Below are 18,967 nucleotides of genomic sequence, written 5' to 3' on the forward strand. Positions count from 1 at the left end.
ATATCATAAACAGGATTATACATATATGTATAATTAGTGGGGGAAAAAAAAAAAAAAAAATAAATATAATATATATATATATATATATATATATATATATGTAAATGCATCAACATGGAATAAAAAAAATATACATATAAAATACACATATAAGTATACATATATATTTATAATTATGTTCATGTTTATGTTTATTTTGTATCCATTTGAAGCATATAATTTACAAGATGAAGGGAGAAATATCCGACCTTTTCTGATACTTTATTGTACTTCTTGAGTAGCTATTTTCAGTATTATTATAAATAGGATGCTTTTCTTTAGTAAAGACATATTTGTTCATAAAATATATGATATCATTTGTAGAAAAGAAGGATATTAATATATTTTTTTTTTCATCATTTGTAAAATTAGTAAATTCTGAATTATTTAATAGAGAAGAAAAATTATGTTCCATATATTGTTCCTTATCTTTTCTTAATGTTCGTTTTGTTAAATCTCTTTTAATTTGTTGAACACATTCTATAAATAATTTTTCATATTTTGATTTTTCGATATAACAATTTGCTAATTTTTGTTGTAAACTAGTATTTATATTGATTTGTTTTTTTAATTTTTTTTCTAGATTTGTTATTTTCAAATTGATTTGTTTATATGTTTCATCTTTGTTTATATTTTTTTGATCATCATTTTTTTTTATATCACAAAATATTTGTTTTATATCATTTCTTTCATTACTTATTTCTTTTTTTTTTAAATGAATTTCACTTTCTGATTTTTTTATTTTTATAATTTTATCATCTTTTATAATATCATTCTCCTTTTTTATATTTTCTTTATAAATAATTTTTTCATATATTTTATATAATTTTCTTTCTAAAAATAACATATGGCTTTTCATAAGTTCACTATTCCTTTTCCATTTATCAGCTTCTTTTTTTAAATATTCAGATATTTTATCTAACCTTAAACATTCGTTTATATACCACTTCAATTCCTTTTGTAATTTCTTCATTTTCTCGTCTTTTAATTTTTTTATTTTTTCTTCTTTTACGATCTTCTTTAACACACCTATTTCTTTTTGAACATCATACATATACGTATTAAATGCTAATATATATTTCTCTTCATTATCTTTTAATATATTGTTAAATTGAATATGCATATCTTCAATAGTATTATTCAATGAAGCAAAGCATTTCTGAACATCATTCTGAATATCGTCATTATTCTTTTCATTTATATTTTCTACATATTTACTTGAAACAATTTTATTCTTACTACTATTATTACCATTTAATGTTGGACCTCCCTTATTGTATTTATCACACTGTAAAGTTTCCTTAGTCATTTCTCTTATTCCAATCTATAATAAGTATCAATATTGTGTAAAAAGGCTACACAAATGTATATATAAATTAATATATATATATATATATATATATATATAGCATATAGCTTTTAATAATATAAATCTAGACAGAATAATAGAGAAGCAGATTCAAGAACAAAATATAAGGTATATACATATATATATATATATATATATATTATGTATATATTATATTCACATATACTATTTTTTTTTTTTTTTTTTTTTTTTTTTTTTTTTTTTTATCAAAATTTATTACATTTTTTAAATTATCCATATTAACACACTATATAAGTACACATCAACATTTTTCATATGTTACTTAATCATTTTAAACTATTTAAAGAACATAAAGTGAATTAAAATAAAAATAAAATAAATAAATAAATAAATAAATAAATAAATATATATATATATATATATATATGCTCAGGAAATAATATTAATATAAAGTGAAATAATAATTATGTTTGAAAAGAAAGGAAAATATGAAATGAAAATAAGAATATATAAATAAATACATATATACATATAGATATATATATATTATATTTACATAGTACACTATATGTATATATATTTCTTGATTTATATTTGTCTAACTCAAAATTATTTTTCAATATATATATATATATATATATATATATATATTATATAAATAAATATAGAATTATTATTGTAAAATATTTTATATTTATCAATTATTATTATTATGAAATAATATATCACTCTATATATATTTATATAAATAATAAAATTACAGAAATATTGTTTTGCTTATTCTTTTTTTTATATATTTTTTTTTTTTTTTTATCTTTTTGTTTTTCTTTATAGAATCTTTTTTACCTCAAACAACAATAGTTAAAAAGAAACATTAAACAAATAGATTATAATCAAAAAAAAATAAAATCGTTAAATAATATCACAAACAAAAACATATAAAATGAAGAAAATAAATGAATATAAAAAAAAAAAAGAAAGTAATATATAAAGAAAGAAAACGCGAACATATATAAAATATTTATAATATATGTGTTCCATTTTATATTTTTTATACACAAAAAAAAAAATAAAAAAAAAAAAAAAATAATAAAAAAAAATATATATATATAAAACATTCTATATAAGAAATGTCCAATAGATTGTATAATATAAAACAAGAAAAAAAAGGTCAAGAGGATAATATATATATATATATATATTATATATGTATCTATTTTTTTTATGTTATTTGTTTATTCATATATTGAGATGGTGTATATTTTATTGGAGATACAATAAGGATACACCTTTCAACTAATATATATATATATATTTTTATTTATTTATTTATTTATTTATAATAATGAATAAAATTTGCTTTTATTTTACACACTTGCTCCTGTTGTACATAACCATAAGCAACATTTCTCACTTTTATATACATCAATTATAAAATTCTCTGGTCATATATTTGTGACTCTTCGCATCAGTAAACGACTTATTATTTGAATCATCAAAAATGTTATAATCCCTCACAAATCTACATTTATTAATAAAATAATTAACTAAACTTTTTGTTGTATATTTCTTTGGAGATTTATGAATATACGGCTGTGACAAAAATATTGTATATAAGCAATCCTTAACTACACTAGAAAGTTCTGATAAATAATTAAGGACATCATTATGCATAGGTTGAATTTGTGTTATTTTATAATTAACATTCAAATTCACTTGTGCATTTTCTAAATGTTTTACTGTTTTCAATAATGTATTTTGCAAGCCATATAATGTTGTTACTTCATGTACACCAAAAAACATGTCACTTATAAGAGCTTTAAAATAAACATTATGATTTACCAAAACCTTATTAGATATAAGATATGGTAAATATGGATATTTACGTACTTTTCGAGTATATTTAGCTGATCCAATATTATTCAAGGATTTATTATTATCTTCTTCTTTTTGGTCTATTGATTTTGTCTTGTCTTTATTTTCCTTTTGTATAGGATTTATAAAAAGCTCTTCAATACAATTGGTTAATAATTTATAATCATCAATTAATATATCAAATAATTTTTTTATATTCTCAATTCTTAACATATTTAATTCTTTACTACCACTTGATGACATAGATAATTTTATTTTACATAAAAAATAAGCTGTTGCTGCAGGTAAACTCATTATATGCATAGGTTGTGTATAGGTAGTTGAAGAAAAAATATCTGATATACTTTTTTTTTTTTTTCTATTTTTTATTTTTATAGAAGGAATAATAGCATCTAATTTTTGTTCTAATTTAGATGTAGAAGGAGCCTTAAATAAAAAGAAAATAAAATTATCTGACAAATATTTCATATACTTTATTTTTGTAATCAATTTTAAAAATTTATGTTCTAGATAAATTAAATGTTTTATTTCGTTAGATTTTTCTTCTGCTCTATTTAAAAAATATAAAGAGCTACACAAGCATAAATATATATTGCACAAGTCGTCTAGTGTTAAATCTTCAAAGATAATCAATGATTTGTTTTTCTTTTTATTCAATTTTATTATACTAGAAATAGCAGATCCTTCATCATCATTAGGACCTTTTAAAATATTATCACAATTATTAGGATAATTAGAAAAATTATTACTATTATTATTATTATTATTATTATCATTATTATTATTATTATTATCATTATTATTATTGTCATCATCACTGTCATACATAATATATTCATTTCTATACTTCAGCGTGTCCACACTCACATTTAACTTTTCCATGTGTTCATTATTTTTATCTATATCATTAACATTTTCTAGAACCTCCTCTTTCATTGTTACATTATTATCAAGTTGTATTTTATCCATCGTACCAAAATACTTGGTAGTATTATAAGAATCCTCATTTGAATGTACCTTATTATCCACATTGTTCATATTATTTTCATCTTTGTGTTTTTTTTTTGTCCTTAACATATTTGTAATATTATCACGTAATGATAATTTCTCATAATTCCTTACTTCCTTGTCACATTCTTTATTATACATTTTGTCATCTGGACATATTTTCATATACTTGTTGTAATAGTAATAAAATAAAACATAATATGCATACTGAACCATAGTACTTACATGCATATTTAATAAATTATTAGTTAAAAACAAATTTGATGATATCATAATTTTTAAAGAATGTAATAAGGAAACTATAAAAGGAATTGTTATGTTTTTATTACGAATTCTTTCAAATGTTTTTACATGTTCTATTTTTTGAATATACTTTTTATTAAATAAATCAACATGTTTTTCAGTATCTATAACATTTATTTTAGGTGTAAGTTTTAATAAAATATCTGAGAACGCAAATAAAAATGAGGGACTAAAATTTCGACATGCACAATAAAAATTATATAATTTGAAGGTAGTTATATTTTGTAACATTATTTCATCGACATTACCCTCATTTCTATTATTTTTATTATCTTTATATTTTATTAGAACCGTATTTGTCTTGTTATAATTAGACATATTTGATATATTATATGTAGTACATGTATTATATTTATTTTTTTGTGTTTCATCATTTATATGTTTACCCTTATAATATATAACTTCTTTTATATCTGTATAAGTTTGTAAATGATCATTTGAATTAACATTTTTCTTTTTATTATCATTTATAGTATTTATTCTTTTTGTAATATCTAATATGTCATCATCCTCATGCTTATTACTTTTTATATAATAAAAATTCATTATTTCTTCCAGTCTTTTTTTTATACATTTAATTAATTCGTACGTATGTTTATTTGTATTAATCGAGAAATGACTAAATTGTACTATGTCACTTAAAATACTGATATCATAAAATATTAAATAATTTTTATATAATTCTTCCATTCTTTTTTTTTTATTATTATCATTTGATATGTTATTATTTTTATCTTTATTCATATTAATAATATATTCATTATTATTTATTTTCTTTTTATCATTATTCATTTCGTTAATATATTTTATTTCTTGAATTAATTGTTCTTTAGTCATTGGAATATTTTTTTTATTATTTTGATTTTTTTCAATGAACAAATTTATTTTCTTACTTTCCATTTCGTTTATCATATCTTCTAATTTCTTATCTATTTGAGAACATAATAATAAAACAATATTTTTTAATAAGAATTTATTTTTTTTATATTTCTTATGTACGTCTTGATTTATATTATAATTTATTAGATAATTTGTTAAATCAAAAATTTTATCATCCTTTACTTGTAACAAATCATATTGTGTAAGACAGGAATCTATACGAAATTTATTACCTTGACTTCCTTCAGATAGTTCTGATCCTTCATAATAATAATAATTTATAACTTTATCATTTTCTAAATTAAAAGATAAGTTTTTCTTTTTCTGTTGCTCAGTCGATGTGATTAGGTCCTTAACAGTATGTTCATTTGTATGTTTAAGAATTTTTTTATTTTTATTAATTTTTGAAGAGGCAATAATATTCTCTTTGTCATTAAAATAAATATCATTTTTTTCATTATCATAAATAACATTTTTGTCATTATCATAAATATCATTTTTTTCATTATCATAAATAACATTTTTTTCATTATCATAAATATCTTTTTTTTCATTATAATAAATATCATTTTTTTCATTATCATAAATATCATTTTTTTCATTAGATGTATTTACATAATTATTATTATTATTATTATTATAATATATATTATTATTGATATTTTTTGTTTCACCAAGCTGTTCCTCTTTATCTACATCATTTACCTTACCACATAAAAGTGTACTTATTTTACTTTTTGTATTATTGATATATGTTTGAGCTTTACTTTTTGAAATTACATATTCTTCATTAAGATGAGCATTCTGTACACTCACATTATTATTATTATTATTATTATTATTGTTGTTGTTGTTGTTGTTGTTGTTATCCATATCAATATGAACATTATTAATATATGTACACTGTTCATTTGTATGATCATACTCACGAATTTTATCTTTTTGTTCCTTTATATCATATAGGAATTCATCATTTTGTATGTCATGCATAAAATATATATCATTTTTATTTTTAGCAGTATTATATATATTTTCCATCTTGACATAATTAGTATTCATAACAGCTATAGTATGTCTACCACTCTTCCTATTACTTCTTAGATAGTTTCTATAATCCATTACCAACTTTGGAGTCCTTACATATCCCTTACAATTCATATGGTGTATAAATTCTTTAGGTTTCATAAAATCATGCTCTTTCTTATTTCTAATACTTTTTATATATACTTCCATTTCTGGTACAAATGAAAAAATAGATGATATTTTAAAAAGGCGTACTAACATATAATTATCCACTGATAATATATCTATTGAATTATTTATATGATATCTTAATTTATTAATAAATATATGTAATATATTATTTTGTGTATTAGGTATAAATATAACTTCACTTAAACATTCAGATATAAATAATAAATTAGATATATTATAATCATTTAATTTCATACTTAATTTTTTTATAAATATGGTAAATGTAAAATTATATAAATCATTCATATTCTTTTGAAATAATTCTGTACTATTATATATTATATCATTAGGATATATTAATGGATATCTATCTATACTTTTAATAAATCGAATAAAATATTTTGCTTCCTCAAATTTTTTAAAAGGATCATCAATAGCATAATCAATGATTTTATTAAATAAATTATGATTTAATATTAAAAATCTTAATAATATTATTAAACTATAACTAAAATCATATGATTTCATTAAATCTAATTTCTTCTCATATGTATATATTATAGCATGAATACTTTTACTATTAATTTGATTTGTTAAATAATGTACAGTTTTAGAAAAATAGTTTATATCTATTAATTCATCAATATTTTGTCGAAATATTTTATTTAAATATTCCTTTATTATTATTATAAATTCAGATTTGTTATTAAAATAACTAAGAAGATTAAACCATTTCTTAATCATTTTTACATCCTTAATATTTCTTGAACATATTTTTAATCTATCATATATCTTATCATTTTTTTCATTTCTATTTATATTGTCATTAACATCTCTCTTAATTAAATCACCCTTTCTTTTATCATCATTATTATTATGCATGTTATTATTATCCATGTTATTACTTTTTTCACTTGTTGATATATTTAAAAAACCCTTTATATTTTTCTTTATATATGATTTTATTTTACTTTCGTTTCTTTTATTTTCTTTATTCTCCTTTTTTATCATACTATGTCTATCATCATCATAACCATCACCATTCGTCTTCTTCTTCTTCTTCTTCTCATTATTATTATTATTATTATTACATTTTTCTAATATTTTTACATCGTCTTCTTTCCCACAATGTTCATGTCTCTTCCTCTCATGCCAAAAGGTTATATCCCTATTCTTCAAACTATTAACAAAACATTCCAAAAATATACTATCACAAATATTATTTTTTACACACTCTTCAATATCTTTAAGATTATCTATAAGTACATAGCATTCATAATTTGTTAGCCCATCAAAAAAAAGAGAAATCTCTACTTTTTGTTCTTCATTCTTTGTCTTTTTAGATATCAGCTTATCTATATGAACAAATAAATTATTCCAAGTCTTTAGGTCAATATCGTCTTCTAATAAATTCTTATTTATAAATAATAACAAATCACTTAAGTTAAGTTTTGAAAATTTTATACATGTATCTTTCTTTAAAGAAATAGCTGCTTGAGCAAAATTACTAAATCGTATTGTTCTCATTTTATATGGATTGTAATAAAATATGTGATAATAATTATTAATATAGTGTTTCTTTATATTAACACTACAGATGTTTTCTCCAGCACATTTATTATATGGAATGCTATCTGAATTTATATAGTAATTATTAATAATATTATTATTCTTAATCTTACTCTCATTCATAAGCTTACTTTCACTCACACACTTACACTTACCTTTACACTTATCTTTATTATTAATAGCACAATTACATTGGTTTGTTCTATTATCCTTTAATTCGTAATCAATCAAATCAAATATCCTGTTCTCTCTATATTTACCTTCTAATAACAAAATATTCTTTTTCTTAATGTGCTCACTTTTTTGACACACCCTAATAAGTTTTGTTATATTTCTATTATATAATTTCTTATATGATGAGAACAATACTCTTTTTTTGTTATAAATATAATCTGCTTTAATTATGTTTTTACTTCTACAAAAGTTATTACGATATATATTGTAAAATACTTTATTTTTATGGACATTACCTATTTCTACTTTTAATTTCTTGTATATAGAAATATGATTACGTAATTGTAAAAATAGGCTTTTATTTTTATAACAGTCTTTCCCTATATCAAGATATTTATATTTGTTTTTATATTCTTGATCATATTTATTAAAATTTTTAAACAAAAAACTTTTCATCGTCTCTTCTTGTTCTGTTTTAGAAGGCTATATATTAAATAAATATATATATATATATTAAATAAATATATATATATATATATATATATATATATATAATATATAACATATATAAGATAAATAAAGAAATCTTTTTTTTCCTTCACATTAAACTATAATTATATATATATATATATATATATATATATATATCATATGTATATTTATGTATTATAAAAATATAAGTACATTAAAAAATATATATACAAATATAAATATGTATAAATATAAATATATATATATATATTTTTCTTTTTATTCATTTTAAAAAATTTAACTATATTATGTTTATTCTCCCATATAATTAATATATAACATATATATTTTTATATATCACGAAAGTGTATACATAATTCTTTTAAAATATCAACACACTCATTATTTTCTATATTTTTAAATCATAAAATTTGATAATCAACAAGTATATATATATATATATATATATATATATTTATATGTGGACGTTTTTTTTTTTTTTTTTTTAATCCCATATTGATATTATAAATAAGAAAAAAAAAAAATTACAGATATGTGATAGACGACTTTCATATATATTACATATATATATATATATATATATGTATAATATTATGATTATCATACTTCATTTATTTATTCTTTAATAAATAACCCATTAATATTTTATAACATATATGAGTTTCTTTTTCTTTTCTTTTTTCTATATATAATAAAACTACTTCATTTAATAATATACTTATAATTTATATTTTTCATTATACATAATGTTAAAATATAATAATAAAACAATACATATACATTTTAAATATATATCATATAATACATTTTTGTATTATCCTGAAGGAGGTAAATATTGATATAAGGAAAAAAATTTATCTCAAACATATATATATAATACATATATATTTTTTTTTATTTATATTATAATATTATTAGGAAAAAGAAAGATAAAAATGAAGTTCTTTTTACTTTTATTTATTATATATAAAATATTTTATGTTATAATCATATTTTTATAATTTTAAAGTTTTAATCATTTTAAAAGTTCAACATACAATTTTACAAAATAGAAAAATAAAATAAAGAAATATTACACATATGTATGTATATATATGATAAAAATATATATATATATATATATATATTTGAGAAAACATATTTAAAAAAAATAACATTTTATTATAATGCAAAAAGAATAAGTCTTCCATATATACATATATATAATATATATATATATATTAATATATATTATTCTATATATGTGTTACTTTTTTTATGTTAACTATACAACTTATTCCTTTATATTTTACATTTTATATAATTTGGATTTATTTTATATAAAATTATCAAAAAAAAAAAAACAAAAAAAAAAACAGATATTTATAAAAAAAATAAAAGATACGTATAAATATGTATCCTTGTTTATTTGTCTACATGTTCATTTATCTGATTAGATTGTGACACATTATTGATACTTATTGAATTTAACAAATTACTAGGTAAATATTCCGTATTTATTGTACTAGAATTTGATGTTGATCTCAATTTATCTATCATTTTTTTATTAGAATAAAAATCATAATTATTCATTTCTTTTATTATTTTATTACTTGTATTGTTATTTTTTTTCATATATTGATTACATGACATATCATCACTATTATTATTATTTTCATTAGTTATATTATTATTTACATCTTCATTACTTAATAAATTATAATATGAATCTTTAAATTGATTATGAGCATTTCTATTTACTACATTATCACTAGCATATTTTTCTTTTTCCATAAAATATAAATGATCCGAATTTTCATATGGAACATTTGCGTCGTCGGAACTTCCATTACAATTCTTGTAAATACTATTACTATGTATTGTTTTTTCATTTATTTTATTGTTATCTTCACCTAAAAGCGTATTGCTCTCTATATCATTATCTCCGTTTACCTTATTTTTGTTCGTATTATTAACATTAACATTAACATTAGTATTAATAAATGAAGGCTCATTTTTTCTATTCTCTTTTAATGAGCCATCATTTGGATCATTTGATAAATCATTAACACCATTCAAACTATTTATCATATCATCATTATTACATGTATATGTTAACACCATATTTTTATTAATAACCTGTAGATCCTTCTTATTTGTTGCAATATTATTTTCTTGCAACATGTTTGAGGTATCATTAATGTTACATGTATTATTAATTTTTATATTTGCATTATTATGAACATTTAATAAATCTTTGTTATCACCATTTGTTATTCCTTTAACATTCTTTTTTGAATCATCAAAATTATTAGATATTTCCTTATTATCATTTATAAGATGATTCATATGTGTGTTATAATATTGTTCTTTGTACATATCACTAGAATTTATATTTGCATATTTGTTATTATTATTATTATTATTATTATTAAAATAGTTATTTATTAAATCCGTTTGATTATTATATATGTTTACACTTCCAATATTGTTATGATTATTCAAAATGTTTGTCTTACCCAGTGGATCCATATCATTTCTATATCTATTATCATTAAAATGATCTAACCCAGACATGTTATAAGATATCATATCCGACCTATTAGATAATGTTTCATCATAACCTCTTACATTTTTATATTCCACATTTATATTATTCTTTCCATTCATTAAATCACTTCTACTATCATTCATATAATTCACATTAATGGTATTCATAGGTATATAATTATTCATATTATCATATACTGTGCTATTAACACTGTTTTCGATACCTACCACATTCACATTGCTATTATTATTATTATTGTTATTATTATTATTATTCTTATTGTTATTATTGTTCTTGTTATTATTATTGTTCATGTGTATTAAATCATTTGTGGAATAATTCATTTGGGATACATACAATTTCTCCATATTCATATGATTCATTTCCTTTGAACTATTGGAATTGCCATTTTCCTTTATAACAGATGCATTATTAATATGTACATTATCATTCATATTACCTAAACCAGTCATTTCATTTTTATTATTTAAATGAATCATATTATTATTCATTTCACCTGTATTGTTCAAGTCGTTTATTACTTTTACGCTATTATAGGGATTACTAAAATTGGTTAGATTATTATTCATATTTCCTACATTACTAGTTACATCATTAAAATGAATTTGATCAATCATATTATTTGTACCTACCATATAATTGGTATCAACCACATTACATCCATCGATTGCATCATAAAACTCTTCCACAGAATCAGCATTATTATTTGGATCGATCATTATTGGATTCATATTATTTAAATTTTGTATTCCAGTCATGTTAGCATAATTTGTTATGTTATTATTCATATCGTTATAATATGGTATATGGTTCATATTATTTTTATCTATTATATTATGTACATCATTCACGGCAGATATATTATTCAAATTATTATTATGATCACTAATATTAGCAACGTTGCTTCTTTGGTTTATTACATCATCTGGATTATTATAATTTGAAATATTATCATAATTCATCATATTTTCATAGTTTGCTACATTTTCAAGACTTTCTTTTTTATTTATTGCTCTATAATTATTCATTGTCTGAACTTCATTATATGTATATTCCTTACCATCAATCTTAGTACTATTCATATTTTCTAAGTCAATATAATAATTACAATTACTATTCATATTATTATTTACATCAGAACTAAATGGTTCAACATGATATATAGGTTTATAATTATAAGGAATATATGGTCCATTAATTTGTTCCTTTGATGATAACAATTCTTTATTATTCATAATATTCTCTTTCTCATTATATGGTACAAGTTCGTAAGTATTATTATTATTATTATTATTACCATTTGGTATCATATTTTGATCAGTCAATTGGGGGATATTATTATTCTCCATACCATCCCCTTTATTTACATTCCATCCAACTGCCAATATATGTAATGAAAATAAGTTTGCGAAATATTTTTGCTGCATTTCAAATTCCTTACGTGAATTTAATGGTACCTCGAAATATTCATAAAATCTTTGTGATTGATATTCATATGGAACTCTGTAACCTCTTGGATTCTCAACAAATTCTATACAATTATTTACAAAACTAGGGTTATTCATTTTATCACCATTATTATAATTTTCTATGGTTTTTACATTATACGCAGAATTTATATTTGTTAAATTGTTCATGTTTACCATATTTGGTATATTCATCATATTCATATTTTCTCTACTAATATTATTAAATGAAACGTTTTGCATTTCATTCTTACAGTATATGTTATTATTTAAATAATGACCCTCATTGTTTAGCATATTGTTTGTATGCATATTATTCATTACCATATAATTGTTGTTATTCATAAAATATCTATTAAATTCATTCTGTACCATAGTATTACCATAATTATTATTATCATTATTGTTATTATTATTATTGTCATTATTATCATTATTATTATCATTATTATTATTATTATATTGTGATGCTTTTTTTTTATTATATGTTTTATCCAATGAATATATATATTCATCATTATCATAAAATTTTGATGATTTTATTCTTCTTCTTTTTCTACCCTTATTTTCTTCCAAACCTTTTACTTCTTCTTCACAACCATGTACTATATATTCCTCTTTAATATATCCTTGTTCAATTTTTTCTTCATAATTTTCTTTATCCTTTTCATTTCCAATATTTTTCTCATTTCCATCTATATCATTATTATCTTCGTTATCATTATTTTTATATTTTCCTCTTGCATTTTTTTTTTTTCTTGTTGCTATGACCCTTTTTGTTCTTCTCTTCGCACCGACTAAATTCTCATCATTATTTCTATTTTCGTATATATTATCATTAATATTTTCGCAGGTGTCTTTTTTATTTTTACCTCTTTTATCTTTTGTACACGTAACATTATAGTTTATAGTATAATTATCATATGGAGTTTCTAACGTGTTACGATTTTTCGAAGATCTGGAATTTTTTCTTTTCTTTTTCTTTGCGTCCAAACTAGATACAGATCCTGTAAAATTCATACCTTTTTTATCTACATTTAAATTATAATTATTATTATATTCTAACATGTTTTGTTTATATTTATTTGAAGATGAATCATAATTATTATTAATTCTTTTATCCGCAATTGGTTGACATTTATTTGTAGATGTACCACCATAAAGATAATCCGTATTTTCTATTTTAACAAAATTATTATTTTTAACAAGATTATGATTTCCTTCTTGATCAACTACATATGTTTTCACTAACATTCCATTGTTATTATTATAAAGATAATAATAATTTTTATTTTGATAATAATTATCAACACCATCTTCTGTATTTCTCATAGGATATTCATTTAGATTTAAATATTCTCCATTCATATTATCATTTAACATATACTGATAATTTTGGACTTCATCAGTTACATTGTCTGGAATAGTATTCGATATATTATTATAATTAACAAAATCATTATTCTTATTATTTTTTGTTATTTTGTATGCACTTTTATTTGCTCTTTTATTTCTATTACCACTAACAATATTATTAGCTGAACAAAACATTTCATATTGTTCACTTGGTATATAATAACTATTTTTTATATTATTATTTAATTGTGTCTTTACCTTTTTTTTATTATTATTCATCATCATCATAATATTATTATTATTATTATTATTATTATTATTGGGTTCATTTTGATAGTTATTACATAATTCATTTTTTACTAAATAAGTATTTACTAATATATCATTTTTATTCATTTGTATATTTTTATCATTATTTATCATATATTTATTACCATTCTTTGTTATCATAGATTTTTCAGTTTTACATATATTTCTCTTTCTCGTCGTTCGACTACTTCTAGTTCTCTTTTTATCATTATATAAATCCGAATTTAACAAAAGGTCATTATTCACATTGTTATGATGTATCATGTTCTTCATATTATTATCTAACAACATCATATTAGACATATTATTTCCCTGATACATTTCATTCATTTGATAATCCATAAGATTCATATTACACAAATTAGGGTTCATATTATTACTATGATTTAAATACGAGCTATTATTATTTACCAAATATGTCATGCTTCTTACATTTCCATCTTGTATTTCCATGGTATTATTTATATCATTTTTTTTTTTTCTTCTTCTATAACTTCTTGTAACTTTATGATTCAAAGTGCTACTTGGTACTTCTCCTTTAATTGAAAATGTTTTCACACAATTATTATTATTATTATTATGATGATGATGATGATGATCTGTGTTAAGATCATCTTCTATACCATTAGTTAAACATTTTATATTTTTATTCATATAAACATTAATCTTCACAACAGATTTATCAGATCTAGAAAATCTTGTACCTGTTGCTTTATGTAACAATATAGGATTAAATATACCTTTTATCATACTTTGAGCAAATGTATCAGCTCTTTTTTGTGCTTCATCATTACCTACTTTTTTACATGACCATCTAGCTTTCATAGGGACGCCATTCTCTAACCACTCTACTCTCCATTCTCTTTCAATTCTATCTCTAATTAATGATACATTATAAACACCTACATTTTCAAATACTCGTACTATAGGAGGTCCTTTATCAGGATATAATTGTTCAAAGGTTATTCCAGATTTTAATTTCTCAATTAATTCTTTAGCTCTTAATTTTGCTTTATCATTACCATATTTTTTATATGATATTCTTTGCTCTCTACGAATATTATTTTCATACCATTCAACAACTAGACATCTTTCTATTTTGTCTATTAATATGACTGGTTCTTGGCTACCTATGTGTTCTCTCATTTTGTTTTGCTCTTCATTATTTGCATTATTAACAAATGGTACTATCTGATTAATATTGCTGTTCAAAATGTCGTTACTATGGCTATACCCCCCACTATCATTATTATTAATATTATTATTATTGTTGACATTATCATATTGTATATTATTATTAATATTATTATTATCATTGTTGTTTCTATTGTCCATATTTTCGTTTGGTAAATTACCAATGTTATCACCCACTACATCCACATTATTGCTACCATCGTCATCCTCGTCATTCTTTTCTTCATTACTTTTCATTACATTCTCATCAACCGTATATGTACAGGTACTAGTTTCTTTTATATTCTCATCAATTCCTTTTTCATTATCTTTCTTTAACTTATTACTATCGCATAATGATTTACTATTCGTATCATCTAATATTATATCAGAAGAACACATATTCTTCTGCATAATACTACTATGTACACCATCAACCGTACAAGAACCAATTATTTCGTTTGATTCTTTAACTAAATTATCTTCCATTGTTTTTATAAATATTATTACAATGAAAAAAAAAACAAAAAAAAAAAAAAAAATAAAATAAAATAAAATTAAATTAAATTAAATGAAAATTTTTAAATTACTGGTTCATTTATATTTACCCCTTAAACATAATATATACACAGATATAATAAAACATATATATATATATATATATATATAATATGTACTACATATATCTTATGGTATCTTATTAATAGAGAAAACAGTCAAGCACATGTATGCACATACAATATAAATAAATAAATAAATAAATATATATATATATATATATATATATATATATATATATATATTTATATTTATATTGTCTATTAATAAATACAAAAGTTATAAAATTAAGACGTATGCAAATTTATTATACACATATATTTTTATATGCACCTTAGGCTCAAACATAAAATAGGAAACATAAAAAATATAGATAATTAAAATATAATTGAAAATAAAATTATATTACAAAAAAAAATAAAGAAATACTAAAAAACAAATAACAAATAACAAAAAATAAAACAAAAAAACAAATAAGAGATAAACAAACTCAAGACAAAAAAAAAAAAAAAAAAAAAAGCACAAGTTTTTTTTAACAAAAGGAACCTTATATAAGTTACATTCTTAGAATCCCTTTTTATATATATTGCACTCTCAAAAAAACAAAAAAAAAAAAAAAATGCAGAAAAATATTTTTTTAACAAACACCTACAAAAATTTAAATATATACATAGAAGCGTTATAAATATACATATATGCATATGCACTCTTATACATATATAACATAGAACAAAAAAAAAATACAAAACTAAAAGAAAACTAAACTGCACGAATCAACGGAAAAAAAAAAAAAAATATATATATATATATATATATATATATATATTTGTATGAATTATATATGTATTCCTTATAATTCACATAATCTGGATAATTATATTTTAAAAAAAAAAAAGATAAAAATAATAAATTAACAAAAATATAAATAAACAAATAAAATAACAAACTATAATCAAACAAATAAAATAACAAACAAATTAACAAATAAGAATCAAAAAAAAAAAAAAAAAAATACATATATATATATATATGCAGAAAGACAAAAACTTCTTTTTTCAACATATACAAATGGTTAGACAAATTATTCAATGATTATAAGAATATTTAAAAAAAAAAAAAAATAAAATAATTAAAATATATTTGCAAATAACCAAAAAAAAAAAAAATAAATAAAATAAAAAAAAAAAATAATAATAAAATAAAATAATAAATTAAATTACAAATAAACAAGAATAAGTAAACAAACAAATTAAAAAAACAAATATATATATATATATATATATATGATATAAAATTTTTTTTTCCTTTTTTTTTATTTCTTTTTTTTTTTTTCCTTCTTTTATTTTTCAATTGTTTCTTAAAAATCAAATTAGAAACAAAAAAAAATTTTTAAAGAAAATTCTAGAATACTAATGTATAACAAATAAATTTTTTTTTAGGATATTTAAAAAAATAATAATAATAATAAAACAAATTAAAAATATGTGTTAAAAAAAAAAACAAAAAAATAAACAGGTTAAAAATAAAATGAAATAAACAAATAATTAAACAAAGAAATATCCACGATATAATCAAAATTTACATATTAAAAAAAAATTACCAATAAAAAATAATAAGATATAAAAAGATATAAAAATATATATGTGTATTTATATATTTTATAAAATACTGCATGCAAAATATTAAAAATATATACATATTTATATATATATACATATTATCACATATTTATACACATATAATAATATGCTTTATTTACATATACCAATGATATGATAATTTGAAATACAAACCTATTTATTTAATATTGTCTTTATTTTTAAGAAAAATTAGTATAATCAAAAGGAAAAAAGCAAACTCGTATGAAAGAAAAAATAAATACGTAAATAAAAATAAATTAACGTGTATGATTACATATATATATATATATATATGTGTGTATATTTATTTTTTTATTCTTTTTGCACACAGGAAATTTACACATATTTCCAAAGGTCAATATTCCTTTTTTTATTTTTTTTTTTCGTTCCGTATTTCCATGCAAGCAATGTGCACAATGAAAAAAAAAAAAAAAAAAAAAAATACATATAAATATAAATATAAATATACGTATGTCAATATTATAAAAAAAGACATGCGAACTTATATATATATTATATATATATATATATATATATATATATGTGTATATTTATTTATTTATGGTCTGTCCATAGGGAATTTTTTAGCATATACTTATAATATATTAATATATATTTATTATTTTGAATTCACAAATTATACTTTTTAATTTTTACAGATAAATAATTATGAGCATTCAAAAAATATACATATGTGGAAACGTTTAATTTTTTCTTTTTCTTTTTTAGTAATAGAAATTTAATATCCTAACATATAAAAAGTAATACATACATAAATACATATATGAACATATAAAAATTGCAATAATTTTATTAATGGTTATATATTCTTAATAATAAAACATTTTCCATATAACTTATTTTTTTATATATATCATAATGAGTGTTCTTTGCTTCTGTTTCACACATTTTTAAAATAAGCTATATATAATAATTTCAAGAAATTATAACAAACACATAATATCAAAAAAAAAAAATTAAATAATAATAATAAATAAAATGTTCATACATATATATATATATATAAAATTTCAGTTCTTTTAATTTTTTT

General features: G+C 19.4%; 3 protein-coding genes across 3 annotated transcripts; all 3 read right to left on the reverse strand.

The window, feature by feature from the left end:
* Nucleotides 1-220: 220 nt before the first annotated feature.
* Nucleotides 221-1,348, reverse strand: PF3D7_0603900 (conserved Plasmodium protein, unknown function; the record flags this gene model as incomplete). Its single annotated transcript, XM_960936.1, has 1 exon — nucleotides 221-1,348. One exon carries the CDS (start codon nucleotides 1,346-1,348, stop codon nucleotides 221-223), a length of 1,128 nt encoding a protein of 375 aa, XP_966029.1.
* A 1,446-nt stretch (nucleotides 1,349-2,794) lies between these two features.
* On the reverse strand, nucleotides 2,795-8,827 carry PF3D7_0604000 (conserved Plasmodium protein, unknown function; the record flags this gene model as incomplete). The annotated part of the gene is made up of 1 exon (XM_960937.1): nucleotides 2,795-8,827. One exon carries the CDS (start codon nucleotides 8,825-8,827, stop codon nucleotides 2,795-2,797), a length of 6,033 nt encoding a protein of 2,010 aa, XP_966030.1.
* Nucleotides 8,828-10,267: 1,440 nt separating this feature from the next.
* PF3D7_0604100 (AP2 domain transcription factor) lies at nucleotides 10,268-16,207 on the reverse strand (the record flags this gene model as incomplete). Its single annotated transcript, XM_960938.1, has 1 exon — nucleotides 10,268-16,207. One exon carries the CDS (start codon nucleotides 16,205-16,207, stop codon nucleotides 10,268-10,270), a length of 5,940 nt encoding a protein of 1,979 aa, XP_966031.1.
* Nucleotides 16,208-18,967: the final 2,760 nt, after the last annotated feature.

Source organism: Plasmodium falciparum (genome assembly GCF_000002765.6).
Source record: "Plasmodium falciparum 3D7 genome assembly, chromosome: 6".
Taxonomy (NCBI): domain Eukaryota; phylum Apicomplexa; class Aconoidasida; order Haemosporida; family Plasmodiidae; genus Plasmodium; species Plasmodium falciparum.